The following is a 27,873-nucleotide window of genomic DNA, read 5'->3' as shown; positions in this document are numbered from 1 at the left end:
AAGTCTGTAAGAATTCCATCCCATAATGAATGCAAACAAGAATACCTTTACTCCTAGGTCACTACCATGTTTCCCCGAAAATAAGACCCTGTCTTATATTTTTTTTGAACCCTGAAATAAGCGCTTGGCCCTATTGCCATGCACTCAAAAGCCGGATTGGGTTTATTATCAGGGGATGTCTTATTTTGGGGAAAACAGGGTATAAAAAAGACTTTAAAAAGTAATGAATTTGGGGAGTAAAGTAGCCGGTAAACAATTAAGAAACTTCTAGAGGTTTTGAATGTCAAGTTGTGACAGCTTCAGCCAGCATGCACATTAGCAACAGATTATAGGCTTGAATTCTAAAACAATTGCTGGACACAATATTTCATACTTCCAGTGTACAGGATAGTTGCCATGACTATCTGTATCTATTTCATCCAATTTCATCTAATCTCATACATTTCTCTGGTTTGTGTTTGGTAAGGGAGGGCTGGTCAATAACTTAAGCATTAATAAGGATAATCAAAGACAACACTTGAATCTGACTTATATTACTAATGCATACAGAACATTGGAAGCCAGGAGAATCAGAATTCAGAACATCATTGCTTAGTTACAAACTGAGAAAGAAAGCAGGTATCAACCCTCCAAAGTAAACCAGAAAGGAAACATGATCAGTTAAGCCAGTGGTTCTCAACCCTCCTAATGCTGCGACCCTTTAATACAGTTCCTCATGTTGTGGTGACCCTCAACCATAAAATTATTCCTAAAACCATTGAAAATATGTGTTTTCTGATGGTCTTAGGCGACCCCTGTGAAAGGGTCGTTCGACTCCCAAAGGGGTCGCGATCCACAGGTTGAGAACCACTGAGTTAAGATAACTTTATTTTATTGTAAGACTACATTAACAGAATCTGGCAAGTCTGAAACTGCAGATTTCCTGCTGTCTCTTATTAGTCTGATCAATTAGGGTGGGTCCTTCCTAGGTTTCTTTCTCTGACCATTAAGCAACTGTGGGCTCCTCCTTCTCTTGTGTGATTGTTCCCTCAGACACATCACTTCCTCTCTTCTCGCAAGGTCATTCCCACGTACCATTCCAACAGAAAAACCAAACAGGAAAATGAAGCAGGAAGCCAGTTGATTCTGACCCAAGTATGTAGTATGTGTGCCATCACATCCTTCTTCAGTTCCTTCTTCAGGAACAAAGTATGTGAAACTCAGTTTTGATTTGACATGAGGGATTTACCATAGAAGCTAAGCTAAGAACTTAGCTCATAAAAATTCCTCTTCTATCTCTGTGTAACATAACTAGAACCAGGAATCCAAAAACCTTCTTAGTTTTTAATTGCAGCTTAGCATAGAGATGGGCAGTGTCTTAATTTTTGCAGGCTACTTATTCTGCAACTGAACAATAATAGCAATAGCAATATTATTTAGACTTACATAATGCTTTACAGCCCTCTCATTTGACAGTTCTTACTGTTGAAAAGGACATGTTTTTTTAATTTCATAGGAAACAAACTTAATAAAAATATTAACCACTAGATAATACCACTTTGAGAAGCAAATCTTGGGAATGGCTTCTGGTTACGATTCATCCAGCCAGTGATATAACTAGGATAATGGTTCAAGCAGTGGTGGAACAAATAATTAGATGTCATACATAAATCTGCTACACTTTGAGTGTTAATCCACACATATGAGGATCTTCAAAGTCAACATTTTCCTTTCTACTACCTCTGTTTTTCAGTGAGAGAGATATTTACCTAGGCTAAGTAGTGACTCATAAAGATGGTATAGAATAATAATGTTGAGCTACAACTGTCTATTTTGTGTATATTTGCCTCAGATTTATTTCTCCATAATATGTGAAACCCTGCTGACATCAACTTAAAGACAAGCAATTTCTTTTTAGTCATTTATTCCCTTAGGCTCTGTGCTCGTTAATTTGCAGTTGATCCACCAAATCAAGCAAACACTTCTACTGAAGAGTTCAGACTGCCCTTCTAAGTTTGTATACATTAAGTTTCTGGCCAGTTAGTAGCAGCTCATTAACACCCATTTCTCTATAAATAAGCCTTTGAGAAACAACATTCTATCTTGGGAATTCTTGATGCTGAACTGTGGCTGAATTCTCCATTAATCATTTTTTTGTGTTTAATTCTGGTTTGAACTAAAAATCTGTCTAGACTATTAAGGGTGAGTTTATTTGGTTGCCAAATTGGGCATATAAATGTGTATATCTGTACTAAAGAAAAAGTTAGTGTGAGACTGAAAAGTGTACCAGTGGGGTATTGAGAGTTCCAAGCATAAAAGAAAGCAAATTATTTTAAGCAAAAGATTTCCCATATGGCATATATATATATATATATATATATATATATATATATATATATATATATATATATATATATATATATATATATATATATATATAAAGTCTAGACAATGAGTCAGGATTTTCCTAGGTAACTTTTCCTGGAAATTGCAGAACAAAATCTGTTTCTATAAATGTATTTGTTTTTGTTGCATAGTTTAAAATTTAATCATTTTAAAGAATTTTTTTCATCCTGTAACACGCTAAAGATCAAATCATAAAATGCCAAATAGTTGTAACTTGCTGCCATCCAATGACTCTCTCCTATTTCATATACAGATACATTCCTATATATTTCATAACATTTTAATCAAACATGGCTAACTTGCTTCTGAGTCAATTCTATAGGTTAAATCCACAGGAAATACATTATTCTCTTTGCAGTTTTGACACTGAGAGTACATTGTCTGCTTTTCTAAACATTGCAGATTTAGAAATTAACCAATATTGGGGAAAGATGAAGCTTTTTTTCCCTTATGAAAAAGGAAAACATAGCTTTTATTTTGTTGTTTTTTAAAAACAATAATAAAATGGAGTTTTTTTTAAAAAAAATACTGACTTTTATTTCTATATATTATCTTCTGCTAGAAGGCAGAGAAAAGACAACTCACCAGCAGCTGTTAAATATGTTAAAGGCAACTCATTAATTTGATCACTGATCAATTTTTTAAAAAATAAACCTTAGAACATAACTAATTGGCCTGGCTATTTATTTACAACACCGAGGTACATTCATTGACTGATTTATTTACCTGATTGCTCATAATACATTTGGGATAGCCATGAATTCATATAAATTGGTATAAGAGAATGAAAAAAAAAATATTTAAATCAATTCCTTTGACCAAGTAGGCTGGTCAAAGAAAGCAAAAATTATCTCCCAAGGAGAGAAGTATTATTCTAGTATTAGGGCTTAATGAGAGAAAACATTAGATAGCGTGTTAAAATAATAAACATAATGGAATTATGGATATCATCCAAACAGTGATTAAATACAGTGTAGGAGCCCAGCAGATACCAAAATAGCTTAATCTGCTAAAAAAAATAAATAACTTCATTACTTTTAAAGTAGATTACAGTTGATCACCCTGATATACATAGATGAATTAAAACTTTTTAAGCTTTAGAAAGATGCAGAGAATGGATACATGTTTAACAGTTAGAAAACAACATATGATATTGGCTTCAATTCATATATTTTATGCACATTTTGCTAAAGTGATAGCCCCTTAGTAGATCTTGCTCCCCAATATAGTAAGTGAATATCAGGCGCAAAAGATCAGGACTACACATGAAACTCCAATTAAACTGATTTATTGCTAATCATCCCTATGCACAGAAAACTACTCATTAATGGTTAGCCCTCTCTTGGCATTAGATAAGGGTAAATGATAGGGTTGCCAGGTGTCCACTATTTGAGCGGACAATCCACTTTTTTCACATTATGTTCACTATTTTTTTTCACAAAATAGTGGACTTTTTTTTATTCAAAAGCTTTATGATGAAATGGTACGTAATCTAAAGCTGTACAGTCTAAGAGAATAAGGATAGGAGAATCACGTTTTGTCTTTTTTTTCCATGTTAGAATGAGACAAAGATCGAATATCCATTGATCTCGATTCTCCGAAAAAATTAATGAGATTAAAATAAAAATATATTATAAAATTATGTACAATTCACATTTTTAAAATGTATTGTAGCTTGTGTCGACTGACCTAAAATGGTGTGTTAAAATGTTTGTAAGAAAATATATAATTTAATTGTAATTTCTTTTTATTTTTTTACTACTTAACACACCCCCCCCGGCTTGTCCACTATTTTTTGGAAGCAGACCTGGCAACCCTAGTAAATGAAATTCAAGAGAAGTTGGACTTAGTCCATTTGTGGCTACATAGAGATTCTAGGGCAGTGTTGGCGAACCTTTTCGGTACCAAATGCTGAAAAAGGAGTGCGTGCGAGTGCTCGCGTGCATGCCAAAAACCGGAAGATCAGGTGGCCAGTGCGCATGCGCGCACCAGCCACCTGATCTTCCAGTTTCTGGTGCCCACATGCATGTAAAGACCAGCTGGCTGGCAGGCCAGAACTCGGAAGAGCAACAGGTGATGGCTTGCTTGCCCAGAGAGATGGCTCTGCATGCCACTTCCGGCACGTGTGCCATAGGTTCACCATCATGGCTCTAGGCTGATGTTGTGACCCAGGCCCAAGTAAGTAGTAGGAAAATCAGTCAGTGAAAAAACAAACAAACTTTATTCGAACAGCTGAGAATTACTTCATTCCCAGCATCATTAAATTAAAGCAAATTCCTTCCAACACAAATTCCTCAGTCCTATCACAAATCTTGGTCCAATTAGGTAACCTGCCAAAGGCCTTTCTTGGCAAACATTCAGAAGTCACAGATACAAAAATAAATACAAGACGTAGACGAAGAAGACGAAGCTACCAACGTTGTTTTTCACAAAGCCCAAACGCCGTTGCTGGTCTGTTTTAAGCCTTATGGGAGGGGCCAATCATCTCTTGGCCCTACTCCTGAGTTGTCCTCTTTGCTTGAGCTGCTCTTGCCTTCTGGCAGCTCTTCTCATGCGTGCATTAGGAACAGGCTCCTCCTATTCCTCTGCCTCACTCCTATCATTCTCTGGAGGCTCTGGAGTCCACACCTCACTCCCCGATGGCCCTGGCCCCATCTCTGCCTCTGACACAGAACCCTCATCCGGGCCTTCCCCAGCGTCCAGGACTGGGTCATGTTCTTCCTCAGCCTCATCGTTGTCTGACTCCGCTGCCAGCTCCACAGGCTGCTGGTGGACCACAACAGCTGATTCCTCTTTTGACTCTGCCCTCTGATTCTGCCACTCCTTTTATAGTGAAACACATTGATTTTCCAGTTCATCTTTAGAATGCCTCCCCTGAGTAGTCTATAATTTTTCAATTAGCTTCACCATGGGGATATTTCTCAACTTGCCAGTCATCTTTCCAGTTGTTCTATATGACTTTTCAGGAAGTTGATGGTCACAAATTACAGAATGATAGGTCAATGCAGACTGATCTAACTAGACTTAATTTCAGTCAACTTTCACTGTACCAATTATGCCAGATGGTAACTGACATTTTGGTTGATTTATCTTATTATGCTGTGTATATTTCTCACTACAGAGTGGTTGCTTATGAATGTTGTCCTGGATATGAAGAAGTTCCTGGAGAAAAAGGCTGCCCAGCTGGTAAATAAGATTATTAAGTGACACTTACAGGTTCCCCAGTTTGAACCATATAAATTTGTAGTGATCAATGTATTGATGCGTATCTCTTGATTTGACCAATGAGCACTAAATCAATAAGTAAAAAAGCAAGTTATAATAAGGAAAAGTTTTCTAGTATCTGTATATAAAAAGTGGCAGCTTTTTTTTAACGTTTAAAACCAGTTATGCTTTCTGTTTTTAAAATATAAACAATGTTAAATAGCTAGCAAGACAAGTACAGTATTGCCTATGTGTGGGATTTAATTAGTTAACACATATACAGAGGAAGCAGGTTCTCATCTGGCATCTCAGAGTAAAACTTTTCAGTCCTAATTTTATTTTATCCCTATTTTCTGCCACATATTTTGGCTTTTGTTACACAGGCAAATGGGAGATTATAGTGAATTTTCTTTCCTCAGCGTTTCCATAAACCATGCTATTTTTGTCTGTCAATGGCTATTAATTATGATGGTTAAAGGAAACTTACGTTTCAAGAGTAATGTGTCTTGGGGGGTGGGGAATGTAAGGAGAAATAAGCTGCCTTAGGAAATATGACAAAGAAGTACTTAGCAGGCATTTTTTAGAAACAGAAGACTGAACTAAACACTTTTTGTCTGATGCCACAATGCTACCAAAGCTTATCTTCTTCAGTTACCTTTTTCTTGAGTTTCCATTTTGTTGCTTTCTCCTATAAGTAGAGCAGATTTCCTTTCCTTAAAATTTTTCAAACCTCCTTTCCTCCCTTTCCGTTCCCTAGCAAAATGTTCATAAACCAGTCTCACTTCATCTTATCTCCTTAACCTGCCTATTCAGCACCATCACATTCATGGGTTCTGTACAACAAACACACACACAAGGCATATGTAGTGGGTTAGGTAAAACCTACGTATTCTTTAATATATAATACATATCTGATATCTATTTATCTCTATCTTATCTATCTATCTTATCTATCTATCTATCTATCTATCTATCTATCTATCTATCTATCTATCTATCTAATATTATTTCTTAACATCAGTTCTGAGTAGATGGCACAGAAGAGCAGCCTGGAGTGAAAAAAATGAAACCTGCAAATTGCTTTCTATAAATTACTCTTCCCCACCTCCCACCCTATGTTTTCTTCTCTGTAGAATTTCAGATGTGTCTGCCATTGCAAATGGATGCTTAAAGAGTAATTAATTGTAGGAAAATGATGGAATGAGAAACAGTGAAGTCTCATTCTCCTTGCTGCTTCTCCACCCACAAAGTAATATTTTAACTTAATATCTGGTCTGCAAAAATCCAGATAACCATTAGACAGAAGAAGAGAGATTTCTGTATTGTCCTCTTAATGGTTATCTGGATTTCTGCACAGCAGGTACGGTATGTCTATGCAATTATATATGCATAGTATAGCTTTTATTGTCATTGTACATCATGTATACAATGAAATTGGTTATACCTATTATTATTATTATTATTATTATTATTATTATTATTATTATTATTATTATACCCATGTGCATGCAAAATACCATTTGCCACTTTCGTTTCTCTTTTCTGTTTTCTACAGATTTAAAATACCAATCAAGCTAATTTTAGGTCTGCACTAAGAACAGTAATATGTGAAAAAATTGTGTTGATTCAATGGGTTGGATTTAGACTTACTTATTTTTCAAGAACTAAGAACAGGATTTAAATAATTCTGTCTAATCTATCTCATTGATTTCAATTGGCCTCACTAACTCTCAGCACCATGTTATGGCTTAATTATGGCTTAATTATTTTATTCTAATTGAGAAATAACTCTAACCCTAACCAGAGAGCCAGTTTGATATAGTGGTTAAGGCATGAGATAGAAACTGAGAGTTCTAGTTCCACCTTAGGCACAAAGCCAGAGCTGGATGACTTTGGCCCAGTGAGTCCCTCTCAGTCTTAGGAAGGAGGCAGTGCTAAGCCACTTCTGAAATTTGTCAGGAAAACTACAAGGACTTGTCTAGGTGGTCATCAGGAGTCAATACTGATTTGATTGCACCATAGAAGAGAAAGAGAAAAAAGAGAGAGAGGGAGGGAGAGAGAGAGAGAGAGAGAGAGAGAGGGAGCGAAAGAAGGAAATGGAGAGGGAGGGGGAGGGGGAGGGGGAGAGGGAGAGGGAGAGGGAGAGGGAGGGAGAATAGACTTTGTTCTGAATTGACTATGACTTTGCTAAAGAGAAATGCCTTTATTTTTAACAGCTTTGCCACTTGTCAATCTTTATGAGACACTTGGAGTTGTCGGAGCCACCACCACTCAGCTCTATTCTGCCAGCTCTAACCTGAGTGCTGAAATCACAAGGCCTGGCAGCTACACAATCTTTGCCCCCACCAATGAGGCCTGGGCGTCATTGCCTGCTGTAAGTCTAGGGCAGCTACATTTTGCTCAACGTGGGTGGAATTCCTGATGTGATAGATCTCTAAGCTTGGTTTTAACCAATCATTATGAATACAACCAAGAATCAATAGAATGGGAAGAAGTTGGATCCAGAGTTATGCCTGTAAAATGAAACATTTGCCTTGTCTTTATCAGAAATATTATTTAAATATGCTTGACATATTTTTAAAAATATGAGATTAGGTGGAATTATGTAAGATATGTGCAGCAAACTATATCCACTCCAGGCTCATGAAAGCTAAAAACAAGTTAGACTGTTAGAAGTTAGGAGATGAATATCAGATTGACAATCAAAAAGTCAGTTCCTTTTCTTTACTTTGACCCAGTTTCTTCTACAGGGAGACAAGGACATCAGACTAATTAAAGGAGTGTTATGGTATCCCCTTTCCTACACCAGTTGCAGTGTTGCACATCTGCTTCACAATGAAAGAACTTGTGGCATAATGCTGCTATTCAGTGCTTTCATCAATCTAACGAAAGCAACAAAATTCTGTGGATATTGTTGCACTGAGCTGAATATGTAGTTATTACTGTATCTCTTCATTAGCTTGGTTTCCTACTTGGAAAGGCAAAATGTCTTTTCTCAAGGGTAAGCCACCTCAACATACTGCCTCCAAATCATTTTGTTACTAGCCACGACAACTGAGGATTAGGGTAGTTGTACTTTAATGCATCGGGTTGGAAAAGGAAGCAGAAGTAAGGAAAATTTCTGTTAAGAAAAATGTTGAGATAGCAACTTCTGTTTTTCTGGCAAAGCTCTCAATTTCCACTCTAGGGAAACTAGTACAGTTCCCCACCCCCTACCAGGCAGAAAGCAGATAGAAATAGTCACGTAAAATACATAGGCTCAGATCTGGGATAGGATGCTCAGAACAGCCAGCTCTTCAATATGATTTCTTGATCTTAGGAAGTGTTGGATTCGTTGGTGAGCAATGTCAATATTGAGCTGCTAAATGCTCTGCGATATCACATGGTGAATAAACGAGTCCTAACTGATGAGCTAAAACACGGACTTTCTCTCCCTTCAATGTACCAGAATATTGACATCAAGATTCATCATTACCCAAATGGAGTAAGTATCTGATAAATTTACAAATACAGCTGGGCACAGACTTCGTTTGGACGAAGATAAGATTTCCTACTTTGGATGTCTTAATAATGTAGCCAATTATTACTATAAATTAGCTTTCTATAGTATGATAGCCAAAAAAATGTAGACCAGATAAGAAGACTAGTTTTTTTTATTGTCTTTATCTGGAGTTTCTACAATGAAGAAACGCTTTAAAGAGATTTTCTCATATCCATTATGATAAATATATACAGCATTTAGGATGTTTTTAGGAATGCAAAGATTAAAAAAGCTGAGCACAGCTGCCTTTATTCACATCTCTCTGCAGCCATATAATATTTTCATTATAATATATAATTTAAAAGAATACTTAAATTATATTGAAAGAGAAGGGGGGAAAACTTCTAGTGTACATTGGTGTTGGGGTGGGCTGCTGGGGGTTCGCTAGAGAACCTCTAGCTAAGATTCTGTGCAGTTCGGAGAACCCCCAAATCCCACTCCTGGCTGGCCCCTCCCATCCCACCCTGCCCCTCCCAGGAGTCCCATGTGGCCCATTTTGGATGCAGATAAATGCAGGGCGCACCTGGAGGCTTGGGGAGGGTGACAAATGGGCCTGTTTCCAGCCTCCAGAGGGCCTCTGGAGACACGGGAGGCTGTTTTCGCCCTCCTGGAGGCTCAAAGAAAGCCTCCGGAGCCCGGGAAGGGCAAAAACAACCCCTGCGCCATGCTGCAGGAGGCCAACAGCAGGATGGGGAGGAACAAACTCAGACTCAACCCATCCAAGACCGAGTGGCTGTGGCTTCTGTCGTCCCAATATAGTCAGTTGGCGCCATCTCTGACTATTGGGGGCGAGTCGTTGGCCCCCACAGATGGGGTTCGCAACTTGGGCATCCTCCTGGACTCACGGCTGTCTTTTGAAGAGCATATGACGGCCGTAGCCAGGAGGACTTTTTATCAGGTTCGCCTGATTCGCCAGTTGCATCCCTTTCTGGATCGGGACTCGTTACGCACGGTCACTCACACCCTTGTCACCTCACGCCTGGATTATTGTAATGCTCTCTACATGGGGCTCCCCTTGAGAAGCACCCGAAGGCTCCAACTGGTCCAGAATGCGGCCGCGTGGGTGGTAATGGGAGCAATGTGGCGCTCTCATGTAACCCCCCCTCCTGCGCGAGCTGCACTGGCTCCCAGTGGTCTTCCGGGTGCGCTTCAAGGTTTTGGTTACTATCTTTAGAGCGCTCCATGGCTCAGGACCAGGGTACTTACGAGACCGCCTCCTGCCACCAATAGCCTCTCACCGACCAGTTCGCTCCCATAGAGAGGGACGCCTCAGGGTGCCGTCGGCCAAACAATGTCGACTGACAGCCCCCAGGGAGAGAGCCTTTTCTGTGGGGGCACCTACCATCTGGAACGGGCTTCCCCCAGAGTTACGAAACATCCAAGACTTACGCATATTCCGCCGAGCCCTGAAAACATTTCTATTCCAACAAGCTGGTCTGGCCTAACTCTCCCTTTTTAATTGGCTTTTAAACTGTCTTTTAAATTGGGTTTTAAACCTCTTTAGATAAATTTGGATGTTTTTTAATCTTTGAGCCTAAATTACTCAATCTGTTTCTTAATAGTTTTTAACTTCTATATGTATTTGTATTTATTATGGCTGTTCACCGTCCTGAGTCCTTCGGGAGTAGGGCGGTATACAAATATGAAAAATAAATAAATAAATAAATAAACTATGCCATGCCCACTGTGGCCATGCCCACCCAGAAACCGGGCAGAGAACCCCTTACTAAAATTCTTGAAGCCCACCCCGATTGGTGTACAGTGAATATAATACAAATTATATGAAGGAAAAGCAGTGAACTATGTATGCATCAGTTTTTACAGTGCCTTGTGTTTAGATATTTGTGTTCGAGTAAAAAAAGTTTGAGTAAAAAGACATTCTTTGAATTATGAGTTTTTATTAAAGTAAAATTATTCATTTTAAAATAGCTATTTGTAAAATCTATAGGACTCTTCAAAATATTCTGTCAGATCTACACAAGCAATCACTAGATTCATTCTCTCTTAATGATACCCCTCCTGTGTTGTGTCATCCTTCAAATCAACAAGGACATTTAATGCCAACAATATACTCCACTTATTCCACTTATTCCTGTCCTGCCCATTCCAGATTGTGACTGTGAACTGTGCTAGATTACTGAAGGCTGACCATCATGCTACCAATGGAGTAGTCCATCTGATAGACAAAGTCATTTCTACAACTTCCAACAGTATCCTACAAGTTGTAGAGATTGAAGAAAGTCTTGAAACTCTTAGGGTAAGTTCATCTCAAATGATCTCAGTCTTATTTCCTTGCACCAGTGGAAAGTGAGACCACTTTCTTGAAAATTTGTGTAATCAGCAACTTTATTACTGGTTGATTTATTCTAACATAACCGATTCTCTTTCTTTTCCATTTATTTAAAGGCTGCTGTGGCAGCGGCTGGTCTCAATAATCTTTTAGACAGTGAAGGTCAATTTACATTATTAGCACCAACCAATGAAGCTTTTGAGAAGATTCCTAAAGAAATGTTTAACAGGATCCTGGGAGACCCAGAAGCTCTGAAAGGTAAATAAACATAATCTATCCATAATAATAATAATAATAGAAAATCTATTGCTTTCACCAGAGATTCGAGTCTATATGGAAGCTAAATGTATTTTTGAAATTTATTATTATTCAATCCTCTTTATTCTCGTGAGTTATAGTGAGGCAGTAAATGATGGTTACAAGTTATAGGAACTGTACTGTGAGGTATAACGCACTATCCTGAGGATTATGAATGGCCATTTAGCTTTCATTATAATTCATCCTTTCAGAAATATAGAAATCACATTTTAATATTCTCGTGGCAAAACTGAATCTCCCTTTGAATCATGTTCTTTTAAGATGTCCTTATTTTCAAAAGAAATACATACTTGTATGGGAGAATTAGTCAAGTTTTTAAATGTTACAAGCATTAATATTAGCTTATAAAGACATGTATAGTCTGAGATCAGTTTATCTGATGTACCATTCATGGAGAATGTTGATCTTTCTCAGTTATGAAATCCAAAGTTTTTTTTTTTTAATCATTATTTTGTGGTGAAAACCTTATTTAAACTTTTAATGAAATTGCATTTTATTTCTACTTTGTGAAAGCAATGTATACTTGGGTATACATAGTATATGGGAATGTAAACACACATATGTGCATATCACATATAACCTAACATTCCCTATTTAAAAATGGTCTGAACCTAATCATTAGGCTTTTTACTCATTCGGACAAATGAAACTGCCTTTGGGTTTTAACTAGTGGTTCTAAATAAAAAATTGGGCCGCCTATTTTGAAATCTAATAAAACTCTAATGATGTCTGTTCTCACCATCTAGAGCTAATATAGGCAAAAAGTTTTGATAATGTTGCCTCTTTTTCTCTCTGTTCGATTGCTGTATTAACAAATTATATATGAATAGAAGGGAAGCTGACTGGAGTAATAGTTTGCAGTGTTTGCATATTTCCCTACTATGGTGGTGGCTCTTCCAAACTCTTTTTCCTCTTTTGGTATACGGTGTTTACATGAGTCACTGCTTTGGCGATGAGCTTTCTTCAACCTTGTGCTGACTTTAAGGCAGAAATGGAGAGAGGAAACCATGAGAAAGCTGTGTCAGCATTGACTCATTACCAAGAAGGCAGATGCAGGGGGAACTGGGCAAGCTGGTCAGCATTTTCTATGGGGGGGTGGGGGGGGTTGAGATGAGCAATAGCAATCAGCATGTTGAATGATGTATTTGATGACACTAGATGGGCCTCATAAACCTCTGTGATAGCAAGCTGTGTTCTTTTTATATATTTTTTAAAATAAACAATACTCATTCATTTCTAAAGCCAAAGTATAGTTAGACCAGTTGTCTGTGCTTTTAAATGGGGAAACAATCCTCAGTTTTGCCAAGGATCTGAACATATGCATTCAGTCAGAGTTGAGAAGCATCTTATCTTTAGGAAATAAATGTACCTGATTTTGTATATGTAAACTATACTATAGAAGCACTTTTTTAGCAAATATTTTTGTAAATTGTAAGGAAGGCTTAGAATGAATTGGAAGACTACAGGCAGTTCCTGGGTTAAGAATGGGTTCTGTTCCTAAGCCTGTCTTTAATTTGAAATTGTATGTAAGTTGGAACTCATATTTATGAATAGACTGTCTATTACTAAAAATGTCAGATGGCATTTTCCTTCCTTCAGCCAACAAACTGCTGATGCTATGCAGCGTTTACATGAAATGCTGAAAACTCATGAAAACAGGCAGCATATTAAAAAATGCACAGCTACAGGGGTTTATAAAAACATTGTGCAGCGTCAATGGTTCATTGACTCAAGGAAGGACAACACTGTCTGCCATTTTTAGTGATAGGCAGCCCATTAGTAAGTATGGGTTGTTCATAAGTCAGATGTTCTTAACTTGGAGACTGCCTGTATTAGAGCCTCTGGCTACATAATGATATTATTACAATATACAAGTTTCTGTCCCTCACTATTCTTGTTCCAATAGTCCCAGTAATTTTTCCAACAATGGAATTTCACCTCTACTGGGCAGGGTTCTCTTAGACATATGGCTACAGAATGTGACTATTCTCTGCAAATAATCATCCCCCATTTATGGATGATTGATGATGATGATGATGATGATGATGATGATGATGATGATGATAAGAAGGTTGGGCTTGGAACAAGCAACTGATTCCTCTTTGCTCAGACTGGTATAACTCCTTCCTTATCCTTAAGTATTTTATTTACAATTGATTTGCCTATATGACCAGGCAGGCTGGAGGCTACAAGCATCTCTTTTTTTATATATTCAATGAACTAAAACAATGAGCCCACCTTCCTCAGCCTATCCTCCAGTTATAATTCTAGGAGTTGTAGACTCAACATATCAGGAGGGCATCAGATTGGAGAAAGCTGCACTGAGCAATTTGCAGGATTTGTTTTAGCTTGACTATTTTGCCTATTTATAGACAAAAGTGTTAAGCACGTCAGCTTGCCATTGTTCTGAAATACTATTTAATTTTCACTCCATGGCTTATGAATCACTAGAAAAGATGTACAAGCTACTTAAAAAAAATTCCACTTACTGTCTTCTATTCCCCCTATAGCACTATTGAACAACCACATCTTAAAAACAGCTATGTGTGCTGAAGCTATTATTGCCGGTTTATCCATGGAAACCCTAGAGGGTAATATGTTGGAAGTAAGCTGCGTTGGCAATCAGATGATTCTCAATGGAAAGTCCATCATTGCTGACAAGGATGTAATGGCCACAAATGGAGTGATACACATGGTCAATGAGCTTCTCATCCCAGACTCTGGTAAACAACAACAACAATCTCCTCCTCCTCCTCCTCCTCCTCCTCCTCCTCCTCCTCCTCCTCCTCCTCCTCCTCCTCCTCCTCCAACATGGTTTATGGAACTAGTCATTTTTGCCCATTTAAAATCAATGTGTGAAATGGGAAAATGGAAATTGCACATAGCCCATGCCCATGCTATAATGTATGCTTCCTTGTTCATAGGGATTCTGATCCTTACATGTTCCCTACACTTTTGAGAAGTGATTGGTATTGTTTAAAAAAAATTGCAAATTACCTTTTAGGCAGACACAACTATGAAAATGGGCAAGAGACAATCAGGCTAAAACTAGATATTTTATCTCTGACAAGAGTTGTGTATGATTAGAAAGATGTTTTTCTTCATTAAAACAAAAATCATTTTCAACTTCTAAAATGAAGTTAAAAATCGGGAAAATAGGGAATAGCAATGGTAATTCTTTCTGTTTAAACGAAACATGGAAGAAACTAAAAAAGTGAAGAATTATTTGCCTTTGAATAATTTTGAAACTGTTTTGATCTAAATTTAATTAAGTCTAGATTACACTCATTGAAACCAGTGGAATTAGTCATGACAAATTAGTCATGGGAGCCCTTGAGGGATTGCCTTTTTCCAAGAATCTCTACCCACCCAACGAGATCAAGTAGAATGGGCATGTTGCAAATATTGTCCGCCAAAGAGTGTCAGCTGACAGGGACCAAAAAATGAGCTTTTTCCATAGTGACACCTGCTCTATGGAATATCTCCCCTTTGGAGATTAGAGTGGCCCCAACCTTAGTCTTTTGTAAGGCCCTAAAAACCTGGCTACGTCCCCTTGCCTGGATTGCTGATGTGTGTTTCTTGTCTGTATTGCTAACTGGCCAAATATCTTGCTCCCATGTATTGGGATATTTTTAATGCTTTAAATTTTTTTTAGAATTTTTAATTGTAATGTAATATTTTCTGAATTGTAAGCTACCCAAACTCATTGATTGATGAGAAATAGAAATTGAATAAACAAACAAATAAATGAAAAGCAATGCTCTGTTGAATTCACTAAGCGCGCTTAAGTATGATTATTTTTTTTTAGTTTTAACAAATACAATTCTGCTCCTTTATCAGGTGCTGTTTTAATATGTATAATAATTATGAAATCCACTTTGACATCTGTTGTTGTTATTTTAATTGAAGCTAAAACTCTGCTGGAGTTGGGGAAGGAATCCGATGTTTCAACATCTATTGACCTTTTTAGACAAGTTGGTCTCGGTTCACATCTTACTGGGAATGAGCGTTTGACAGTCCTGGCTCCCATCAATTCTTTCTACAAAGGTTTGTATACTTGAACTCTTATACAGTGGGATCTGTTTGTCATTAGTGCCTCATGTCCAATCAACAAGCTGAAATGGAGGGAGAGGAGGAAAGCACATCCCCCCTGCCTGTGCCTGGAATTGTGCCGTTGGATGTGCCTTCTGCTTGAATTAACTGCTAAGAATAATTTTTAATTAGTAGGATTGCATTACAAAACCATATTCAATCCCACTCTTTGCTGGAATTCAGGATTTATAATAGTTCTAAATCACATACACACACATTTTCCTAAAGCTGAGTCTTAGCTAGCTAAAACGAGGTCATATATCCATAAGAGAGTCAAAATGTTAAACTTAAATTGTTAAAGATTTAAAAATGACCCAGTGTAGATCTATCATGCTAAAACAGATTGCTGATCAATTGTTGGAGCATTGGGGCAGAAAACTGGGGGAAAGAGGATAAAATAGTGTATACAGCATGCTAAATATCCTCAGCATATAATTATATCGTATCAAAGTGGGTTTTAGTGCATGTAAATTTACATGACGGCAAACACTTCCAGATAGAATAGATATGTTCTAAGCTATTAGCATAAACTGTAAGTTTTCATGACCAAATTGAGTAGTATCAAAGTACTATAAGTAAACAATAAATATAGTAAATAAATTGAGTGGTAGATTGGAGAATGTCAGTTCAACATATCTGGAGATCATCATAATGGAAAGTCCTCTAGTATTTGGATTTTCATACCACCATCACCACGCCCACCAAAACCCAGAGTAATTTTTCTTTTTCTTTTTTTAGAATATCTATCTGGTAATAGCATAGGAGAAACTGAAAGTGGGTAGGGAGGAGAAGATGGAAAATTGTGAGATTTTTGCTGTAAATAGGCTGAAAAATGCAACTGTTGTTCATTGCTTAGAATATTGCAGAAAAGGAGGGAGAGAGAAAGTTGGAGGAAATGCTGATTCTGTTTCTATGACCTTTTCATGCAGTGGCATCCACAGGATTGGTCAAAGTGATGAAAGCACTATTGCAATGTCACAACATATGCCCTTTGATATGTGTGTGCAAAATCTTGATGCATGTGCAAAAGGGCAGAGTTTACATTGTAGCATGGGTTTTATGATTTGCTCCCTTTGTCATCTCCTACAGATGCTTCTGCCTGGAAGTATTTTAAAATGAAAGCAATTGACTGTGTGCTGATCTGAATGTATGAATAATGGTTTTATTTTTTTTTCGGCAGATCATAGTCCTTCAGCAAACAGAAATTTGCTCCAAAATCATATAATCAAAGAGCATCTTTCTTCTAAATACCTTTTCCACGGACAGAAGCTAGAAACTTTGGGTGGCAAAGAACTGAGAGTATTTGTGTACCGCAATGTATGTTTCTCTTTAATAATTACTGCTAGTTTGATATTTAAGTCATATATTTTACAATATTTTTTAAACATATACAATACCCAACTGAGAGATCACTATTATGTTTCATGCTATAATATGTGTGCAGCCTGCAGATTACAACTTTCCCCCAAATAACTCTTGGCAGCGTATATAAAGATATTCCTTGTTTATCTTCTCAACAATTCTCAAAGATTGGTTTCATCTAGGGATTTTGTAGCAGAGCAAGGATTTTGATATCAACCTTTATTCCACTTTCAATAATTTATCTGTAGTAGAAGACACATTCTGTTCCTGATTCAGAAAAGAAGAGCTACTTATTTTTATCTTTCCTTTTCATTGGATTTCAAACAATGTAGAATTGATCAGCAGAATGCAATCGGGAGCAAATGTATATCAAACCTCTTTCTTAAGGAGACTTAACCGCACTTCCTTTCGATAGTTTTACGGTAGCTTTTGGGGAGCATTTGTCATTTTTTCTAGAAGTTTGTGGCTTCCTCACAGCAAATTGTGAAAGTGCAAGTAGAGGGGGCATGTTTATCTTCATGTATTCATATGATTTAGATAAATAATAGGGGGCAGTTGTGTTTGGTCATGATTAGGGACCAAACTTAGTAAAATGTCACAAATTCCACATTTATTATAATGCAATCCCTCTTGTAGAATCTCTGCATAGAAAATGCCTGCATCGCTGCTCATGACAAGAGAGGAAGATTCGGTACCTTGTTTGTGATGGATAAGATGCTAAGTCCCCCTATGGGAACTGTTATGGATGTGCTCAAAGCAGATGATCGCTTCAGGTAGTAGTTTTCCTTCTTACTATTATTGTACAAGCAGTAGAGTAGGAAAAACAGTTTTGCTTCTGTAAGGATTGTTTGGAGAAGCTAACTGTTTCTATATTTTAAAACATACAAATGCATATGTATGTACAAACCAGTGGTGGGTTTCAAATCTTTTTACTACCGGTTCTGTGAGCATGGCTTAATGGGTGTGGCATGGCTTGGTGGGCGTGGCTTGGTGGGCATGGCAGGGGAAGGATATTACAAAATCTCCATTCCTTCCCCACTCCAGGGGAAGGTTACTGCAAAATCCCCATTTCCTCTTGATCAGCTGGGACTTGGGAGGCAGAGAATAGATGGGGGCAGGGGCATCTATTCTTTTTACTACCGGTTCTCCGAACTACTCAAAATTTCCGCTACCGGTTCTCCAGAACTGGTCAGAACCTGCTGAAATCCACCTCTGGTACAAACATATAACTTATGTTTTAAATACAGATAGTCCTTGACTTACAGTCGATTTAGTGATCGTTCAAAATTACAATGGCACTGAAAAAAGTGATTTATGACCATTTTTCACACTTACAACCGTTGCGGCATCCCCATGTTCACATGATCAAAATTCAGACGCTTGGCAACTGACTCATATTTATGACAATTGCAAAGTCCCGGGGTCATGTGATCACCTTTTGCAACCTTTGGACAAGCAAAATCAATGGGGAAGCCAGATTCATTGAATACCGTGTTACTAACTTAACAACTGCAGTGATTCACTTAACAAATGTGGCAAGGAAGGTTGTAAAATGGGGCAAAATTCACTTAAAAAATGTCTCACTTAGCAATAGAAATTTTGGGCTCAATTACAATTGTAAGGTGAGGACTACCTGTATGTGTTCCTGTTATATATTTAAAAAAAAAAAAAAGCAGGCCACATAAGTTATTTTTAACTGTGTAAGATTACTGGCTCATCTGATTCATTATTGCTTCTATTGACTGGTAGTGGCGCGCCAAAGTTTCTGAGAGGAATCTGTTTCATCTCTTCTAATGCACCTAATGCAGTCCTAAACGACATTTGTTGTGTTAAAATATTGGCACACAACTTACAACCAAAAGTTGTAATCCTTCTCTATTTGAGGACGGATATTTGCAGAAAGATAACCGTAAGCTTACCAAGCCTGTTGCTACCTGTTAAAACTTACATACAAGCCGTGTCCTATGAAAGCAAAAGAGAATAGGATATCTGTGTACAGTTCCTACATCTTCCTATGCCTCACCTCTTCAAGCTGATTAACATAAAGAAGCTTTGACCCTTGAGTTAGCTTACATAAGTGTCTGTGTATGAGTGAGTGTGTATACATGAGCACGCATGTATGCGGGGGGGGACAGCTGGATAGAAATATGAAACATACAATAACTCCCCCTTTCCTTTCTCCCTGTTGTGCTATCAGCTGTTCATAGACCCATGCTAAGGGAAGATCCATAGAAGTTGGGGCTCTTAGAGGTTCTTTTTTTGCTTTTTAAACTTTGCTTTTTAAAATACATTTGGTGGTTTTACAGATTTACATTCAGCCTTAAAAAAAAACTATTTTCACAGTGTTTAGACAGGAAGTCAACCAGTGACATCTTTACGAGCAGTCAAGAAGTCAGGATAGCGGTTACAACCACAAGATTTAAAGCCATCATTTTTTTATGTACGTCAACATACAGTACATAAAAAAAGACAGAACTTTGATGTTGGAGTCACAACTGCCTTATTATTATTATTATTATTATTATTATTATTATTATTATTATTATTATTATTATTATTATTATTATTATTATTATTATTAAAACCTCACACAGATTTCCCTGGAGTTAACCAAGAACGTTCACTGAATACTTTTTGAATCTCTGACATCTCCAGCAAATTTGCTAGATAGGTCACTTAGATGCTTTTGTTCTAATGAAAGCAGTTTGGGAACTGCAAAGCTAAAAGTCTCTGTAGATCAGACTTCTCAAAAAATAAAAGAACCAATCTGCAGGGAAGTTTTAGCTTAAAAGTCATTGCTAATTTTTCTTAAGCACTTTGTTTAAGTGCTTAAGTCCAGTTCATCAATTTATTATAGGTTTGTGAACTCTGACAATAAAATGAATGAAGAAGTCACTTGCTCAGGAACTTCATGTAGAGATTGGGACCACTGCATTGTAGCTGTGATATTTTATACTGCCTTTGGAAACTTGTAATTCTTAACCAAGGATTTCTGTTCATTTGTGGTTTTGTTTTTTTTACAGTACCCTGGTGGCTGCCATCCAATCTGCAGGCCTAACCGAAACACTGAATAGGCCAAGATCCTTCACAGTGTTTGCACCGACAAATGAAGCTTTTCTAGCCATGCCTCAGAGGGAGCTGAACAGACTTATGGGTAACTTCCCAAGATCTTATTGATCAATTATATTTATGCTACCTATTCTTAGCCTTCCAGTAAGTTTCCAATATTTTATTTTGTTTCAGCCTCAAAAATACGCAGCTTCCCTTTGATATACTAGTGAAAAAATAGTGTTCACAAATATTATTAGACTAAAACATAGGCAGAGGCTTTTACAAATTAAGGTACTCTGTTAGTCTTTGTTTCATTAGTATTTATTTAAGTTTATAAAATCTGATGTATTTTTCCTTTTTCTCACAAGAAAAGAGTGCACTTTTACTAACTCCACTAAAATAATGACCTAGAAAAGTTATATTTTTACGATTACTCATGAATATATTTAGTAAGATTTTCCTGCAACCAGTCCACATCCATTAATAGAACTGATTCACCCACTGAAGCATAGACTATACGTGCCCAGCTGATTGTGAAGTCATCCAAAATTCTAGTCACTATCCAGATATTTTCCAGAAATAATAATATGGTCAAAAATATGTATGTTCAATATAGTAATATCATACATATTAGCTGAAATGGTCACTTGAAAATAATCAATATGAAGCCGTCATCTTTTGCGCAAGTAATGGAGCATTCAGGCTTGTACAGAGAATATCTAATATATGGCTTTGAAATAATATGAATTTATACTTTATTTATTGAAACTAGTTTTGAGACATCGTAGTAAAGCAGATATCAATTTATGAGCGCTGATTATCCCTTGTAAATTCCTAGCACAGCATTCTGTATATTTGTTCTGTTGTTTAGAATACTTTATAATTGATTTGTAGCTACTATAAGCAGTTGTGATGCTGAAACATCCCAGGAACAGTCAAAATGTTCTTGTGCTTTATAAGCAAATGTTTAGCTTACTCTTTCTGAAAGTGATCAGTCATAGGTAGGAAAATACAGAAGACAAACAGACTTGTATAAGAGGGAGAAAAGTTACAGTGACTGTTTGAAGTTACAACAGCACTGAAAAATGTGACTTATGATCATTTTTCACACTCACTACCAGTGCAGCATCCCTATGATCACATGAACAAAATTCAGATGCTTGGCAACTGACTAATATTTATGACAGTTGCAGTGTCCTGAGGTCATGTCATCACGTTTTGCGACCTTTTGATGAACAAAGTCAGTGGGGGAAGCCAGACTCACTTAACAACCATCTTACTAACTTAACAATTGCAGTGAATCACTTAACAACTGTGTCAAGAAAGGTTGTAAAATGGGGCAAAATTCACTTAACAACTGTCTCACTTAGTAACAGAAATTTTGGGCTAATTGTGATTGTAAGTCGAGGATTACCTATATAATTCTACATAAGATCAGTGATCAAATTACCTATACATTCAGTTAGATTTCTGTGAAACAAGCTGGTCCATAGAATGTCAGATTTCTGACTGTCCATGTGATACTTTGAGTGGAGTTGGGGCCACTGGATTTTGACTGACTTGTATGGCTGTATCAAAAATTTGATAATCATGGCTAAACATATTAGCAATGTAAATGTGATATAGATGGTATTGTAAAATACCTACCTCTTATTGCTTCTGTATCTAAAGATCTCAACATTTTATCTTCAGGAAAGCTAAACCATCAATATCTTCAAATTCACAGTGCCCAGATAATTCAATAATTATACATTAGATAATTCAATCATTACTTCTGAGTCCAACATTTTCCCAGAGATCAAAGATGAATACTGCTCTTTCATGCTAAATATAGTTCCATGTCTACCAGTTGACTTTATAAACTTCCATTTGAGATTCAGTTTTACCTTAAAAAAAAAAAGAATAGTGTTTGCTCTCAATCTTCCAGCTATTTCTGGCCACATTTAGAAACTTTTACCAGAAAGCAATTTCATACACCAGATGTAAGGACTCAGTGTCAATATGTGCCGCCATTCTCTTTTATTTAAAAAATATACAAGGAACAGGAAAGAGCAGCCAGTGATTTCAATGTGACAAAAACAAAATGGCAAGGCAGGTGCTACGCAAGCCATCATTCAATTTAAAAAAGAGAGCACAATTTGGCCTTTTATAGGTTTCCCAAAATTCAAGTCTTTTTGCACTTTTTGCAGCTAACATGAAGAAATGTGTTTCTTTCTGTTTGGGGCACTCACACTGTATCCCTCCTGCTGTTGCACAAAGTGCTCCAGCTGCAGAGTGTGAAACAGTTTATTAGGTGGAAGGAATTGCTATGATTGTCTAGGGGAATCTTGATAGAAATACTAGATGGGGAAACAGCTGCTTGGTTTAATGTAAAGGGAACACTTTTGATCTTTTTTTTCCTTCTCCTTATGAACAGTGCCAGCATGATATTTTGTTTTCTTTCTTAATTACCATGGAACATGGGAAAATAAGCTATAACCCTGAAATATTATTGGTCTCCTCTTGCCTTTCCTTCCTGTCCTAGGTAATGCACAAGAACTTGCCAACATCCTGAACTACCACATTGGGGATGAAATTTTAGTGAGTGGAGCAGTTGGTGCTGCTGTAAGAATCAAGTCTCTGCAGGGTGATAAACTGGAAGTCAGCTCTGTAAGTTTATGATCTCTCCCTTCCTTTTATAAAAAAGTTTTTTTTTTTAAATTGTAGCTCAATCTGTCCTAATGCAGTTCAAAGAACAGCTACTAAATTTATATCACCTTTAATTTTTTTTTTTTAAAGGCCACTAGGATTTAGCAGACTGGAGGTTGCCAGATGGAGCCTCAGGAAGTAAAACTATTAAAGTCTAATGTTAGGGGAAAATCTGTTTTCTTTCCCCAGTGGACATTGTCTTTATTATTGAAGATTAGCATTGATTTACCCTTCCACTGTTTCATTCTTCCTGCCATATAGTCTCGAAGCAAGTCCTGCTGGATGGTTGGGAATGACAACTATTTTTTGTATTGTATTAATTACTTAAGGTTTAGGCAAACTTTTATTTGTATGTTATGGAGAATGGAACAACAATAAGACTCTCCCACACAGTTCCAGATAATTGAGTTTTAGTGCCACTAATCCAAAGACGTTAAGCAGCGCTGCACTTTTTAATGTAAATTCTGTGTTTGAGAAAGAGCAGTTCAACAATAAAAACCTTGCCTGAAAACACATCAAGGTATAGTGTTACTTGAAAAATGTAATTAGTTCATCAGACTAGCCAAAGACAGAGGCTTGAAAGCCAGAATCTGCCTTACAGAGAAAGACCCATGAGTTATAATTAGCATGTACCACAGCTCAATCAAGGGGTGTGTGTGTGTGTGTGTGTGTGTGTGTGCACGCATGCACATTATATAAACACTATTTACTCCATTTCTCAGTTCGTGCTAGGGCTTCAGAATGGGTTTATAATGGTATGGCAAGCAGAACTTTTCTTGAGACAGTGTTATTACTGTATTTTACCTTATCTTTCCCTTTAGAGCTCAAGGCAAAAACTGTGAAATTTTTCTCTCATTTTCTTAAGTTGGGTTAAGAGACTGTCATTGAGAGGTCCTTGGTGCTCTCCAGTGGTGGGATTCAAGTAATTTAACAACCGGTTCTCTGCCCGAATGATTTCTTCCAAAAACCAGTTTGCCAAACTGCTCTGAAAGTTAACAACCGGTTCTCCCGAAGTGGTGCGAACTGGCTGAATCCCACCACTGGTGCGTTTTGAAGTGATTGTTTTCTTGCAGACATTTCATTACCCAAATTAAGTAACATTACCAGTGCACTGATGGGTAAGACTGGGTAGTGAAATATCTGCTAGAAAACAACGAAGCTCATTTCAACTTCCAGCTACAAATATTCTCCTCTACCGGTAGATTGTTATTGGCCCAGAATCACGCAGAGAGCTCTGTTACTGAGTGCCTACTTCCGGCCAAGCTTCCACAGCCCCACCCAGCATCTGTGCAAAGAAAAAACACGTATATAATTTACACTGTACGTCTTTGAAACATTTTTTATTTGTGAGACCAAAATATCTGAAACCAGTCAATAGCATAAGCAGCCTTATTTTTTTTTAAACCTGCCCATATGAATATTAGAATCTTTACTTCTATATTATATTAGATTTTTGCAAATTAGTTTATCTTCTCTCATCTCAGTTCTTCATACGTTTTGACAATTTATCTCTACTTTTTCTGCTTCAGAGAAACCACATAATAAACGTCAACAAGATGCCTGTTGCCGAAGCTGATATTATGGCCACCAATGGTGTGATTTATGCAGTCAATAATATCTTACAACCCCCAGGTAGGTCAGCTTTAGTTCAAGCATAACACATTTTGCCCTAAATTTGCTTCTCTTCCGTAAGTAGTTAAAGGCACGCTATTATTACGGAACACCAGTGAATTTCTATGTAGAAAGGAAGTTCACTTCCTGTGCAGAAGGAAACAAGCAGGTGTTCCTCATCTTCCAGAGAAACATTAGCGCTTCTGTGGGTTTTTTTTTAAGGCGTGCAAATAAAGCATATGCATTTTAAAGTGTGTGCTGGCTTTCTCAGAGCAAGATAATAAATAACTTCTTGGTGCTTTGGGAAGAAAAAGGGAACACCGGGTTCACAAAATATGGTGAATCATTTCCTTTGACAACAATTGTACATTCTTCCGTGGATGCGCAGAGGTATTCTCTAGATCAGTACTGGATGGAGAGGCTGGATATGGTGGAATGTGGGCAGGTTCTATCTGCTTCTTGGAATCTCTTTCATGTGGATCAGAAGAACATATTTAGGAGGAAAAAGTGATTCTACATATAGTTCAGAAATTATTTCATTTTTCCATTCAGCACTTGGCACTGGCAGAAGTACAATATGCCAAATTCAGAGTGGCAATTCACAATAACATCCTTACTCATGGAATTCTGTCTCTGCTGTCATATGTTGGGTGGTAAGGTTGAGACTAGTACAAGACTTTCAAAATTCAGAAGCTCGTCAGGTTAGAATCCCACGCAGAAGTTGCTCAGAAGCTACATCCAGTGGTGGGATCCTACTGATTTAACAACCGGTTCACTGAGCGCGTGTACAATTTCGAGAAAATTCACCTTCCACATTGCAGCCGGCGAGGAAAACAGCTGAGGCATGGCAATCGAATCTGCCGCCCCGATCAACTGGGCTTCAGAAATGGAAATATAGGTGAGTATAACACAGGGGTGGGCGGATGGGCCCACTTCAAAGTCGGAGTGAACCGCTCATGACTGAAAGTCAGAATTAATGTTTCGCCCAAACTGCGAACCAGTAGAATCCCACCACTGGCTACATCCACTGTTCTTCAAAAAGGACAATCAAACATAGGGAACCTTTTCTTAAGACCAATGAACTGCAAAACAACAGTTGAAGTGGGCTTTAAAACTGTTTGAATGGAACTGTGATCACAGGGTGTATACAAAGTTTACAAGCAAGCAAGTAATTTGCTCAAGTTGGTTACATGCATTATCTGCACCCATTCCTGTAGCCTTATTTGAAACAAAGAATCTTGCCAGACAGAAATTAGTTGATTATAAAAAGGAAGAGCAACCTTTCCTTTGATCAGGCACTTTTACTGGGAATCACACAAAGCAATTCCATGCAGCTTATCTGTGATTCTCCTCTCTACCAAAGCACTTTTATACACTTCGTCTGTTTTGATAATGGCCTTTAACAAACTCTCTCTTGAAAGCTCTTTGCTTGGCTTGAAGCTTATTCTAGATGGATTCTAATGTAGCTTTAGTTATGTACCTCTGCTGATTTGGGGTCCTATATATGTTTGATGGAAGAGAGGGGCAACAAAAAGATCAGAGGTTAATTTCTAAAGAATATCATTTGCTATTCAAACTCTAATGTTACTCTTATCTACTTTGTGACAATCCCTTTTCCTGCCCTCAAAATTGTCAGCACCTTTTGATACTTCATCAAGCTGGAGGGTACAGCTGCAAACCTTTCATTTGGTTGAAAAAGTAGACTAAAAAATGCAAATTCTTGAACATAGAGTGATCATATTTATGTGCACTAATGAAAATCAACTCTATGGTATTGGGATTACAACTTTCTGCAGCTAGCAGGCTGACACTAAAGGAATTGTAGCTTCCTCTGAAGCATAGGCATCAGGTTAGGAAATAGTTATCTGCCTTTTCTATCTGTCCCAAATCGGCAGGATACATCTGGATAAGACTTCCAGTTAAAACCCTGGGAACAAGTTGTTATTATGGTAGGCCTTGCTGAGTGGACCAGTGACTGACTCAGAAATACTGTTAAAAGGAGGATATCAGGGTGCAGCTATTATGTAATCTGTGTGGAGAATTTTGCTAACCCGGCATTTGCTAACCCCGACAGGGTACTAATCCAGCAGCACTGTTGAATTTTTTTTTTTTTTGCCTGGATTCCATTAATTTTATTGTAAAAATACGTATTGGTCAACACTGCACATTGCACAAATTCCAAACAAAAATATTAAAATAAAATAAAGAATTCTGATTTGTGAATTAGAGAATACAGGGTTTTTTTTAAAACTAAATATATTTGAATGTTGTCCTTTCAGCTTCTAAGCATAACGAAAGAAGTGATGAACCTGCAGATTCTTCTCTGGAAATCTTCAAACATGCTTCTGCATTATCCAAGGTATTATAATGCTATTAAATCATCATATAGCCATTTTTCTAAAATTGTCATTTGATGTTATAGTTATTTGATCAAGGCATGTTTTTTGATAAAACCAATAAATGCAATTCCCTCATCTGTGTGTCCACACATACACCCTCACACCCACAAACACATATGCATTGTGAGGGAATCAGAGACAGTTGTGCAAAATCCAGATTCAGTTTTAATCTTTCTGCATATAGAAAATTAGGCTAGAAAGGATTGCTTGAACAGGCTTAACATTTATAATTATAATGAGATTATTTATTTATTTATTTATTTCCCGCCTTTATTATTTTTCTTCAGTATATCTAAATGATCCTTTCTCCTTTTGTTTTCCCCACAACAACAAACCTATGAGGTAGGCTGAGCTGGGAGAGAGCGACTGGCCCAAAGACATCCAGTCAACTTTCATGTTTAAGATATAGCCTGGTGCCTGTCTGCTTTAGTCTTTACCTACAATCTCAGTCTTAAACTTGTAAGTGAACTGGCTTCCTTAGATCAGAAGGTCACTGTAGCTGTTGACAAAACCATCCAGCCTAGTCATCTTTTTTGCTAGATTTATATCTCACTTTTCACAGGCTAAATAATGCTTTCTCCTTCTGTCTTCCCTGTGACAACTCCGAGATATGAATTGGGCATGAGAGACAGCTTCTATTCCCCCCCCCCCCCCGCAACATTGGGGGACTGAGGCTGAGAGGAAGGACTTCTGTCGAGTGGAGCCTTTGTAGTGTCCAAGTCTTCCTTGGGCAATCAGATTGACTGGGCCATTTCCTGCCCTTCAGAGGCCAGTTAAGCCAAATTATTTCAGAGAGCTTTGTTGGTTGAAGAATATTACAGGAACTGGTTTTAGAGATAGCCTGTAATCCTTTTAATTGCTTTATTATATACTGATTACTCACTGTGCCATGGATGTTTTATGTTAGTACACTTCTGAGAATTGCTGGATTG

The 27,873-nt window shown here is 37.5% G+C and overlaps 1 protein-coding gene across 1 annotated transcript in view; it reads left to right on the top strand.

Moving 5' to 3' along the window:
- The window catches only part of TGFBI (transforming growth factor beta induced), a 50,267-nt gene that overhangs the window by 17,418 nt on the left and 4,976 nt on the right, over nt 1-27,873 (top strand). The window contains exons 3-15 of the mRNA XM_070933897.1: nt 5,507-5,571; nt 7,806-7,963; nt 8,909-9,073; nt 11,241-11,387; nt 11,537-11,678; nt 14,249-14,461; nt 15,648-15,785; nt 17,011-17,147; nt 17,829-17,965; nt 20,216-20,346; nt 22,768-22,892; nt 24,461-24,563; nt 26,822-26,901. Coding sequence (XP_070789998.1) covers nt 5,507-5,571; nt 7,806-7,963; nt 8,909-9,073; nt 11,241-11,387; nt 11,537-11,678; nt 14,249-14,461; nt 15,648-15,785; nt 17,011-17,147; nt 17,829-17,965; nt 20,216-20,346; nt 22,768-22,892; nt 24,461-24,563; nt 26,822-26,901 — 1,741 coding nt within the window. The remainder of the gene's footprint in view (nt 1-5,506; nt 5,572-7,805; nt 7,964-8,908; nt 9,074-11,240; nt 11,388-11,536; nt 11,679-14,248; nt 14,462-15,647; nt 15,786-17,010; nt 17,148-17,828; nt 17,966-20,215; nt 20,347-22,767; nt 22,893-24,460; nt 24,564-26,821; nt 26,902-27,873) is intronic.

Source organism: Pituophis catenifer, unplaced genomic scaffold, assembly GCF_029215685.1.
Source record: "Pituophis catenifer annectens isolate HBS135680 unplaced genomic scaffold, rPitCat1.0.hap2 SCAF_2, whole genome shotgun sequence".
Lineage (NCBI taxonomy): Eukaryota > Metazoa > Chordata > Lepidosauria > Squamata > Colubridae > Pituophis > Pituophis catenifer.
This window is presented reverse-complemented; position numbering and strand designations above follow the sequence as displayed.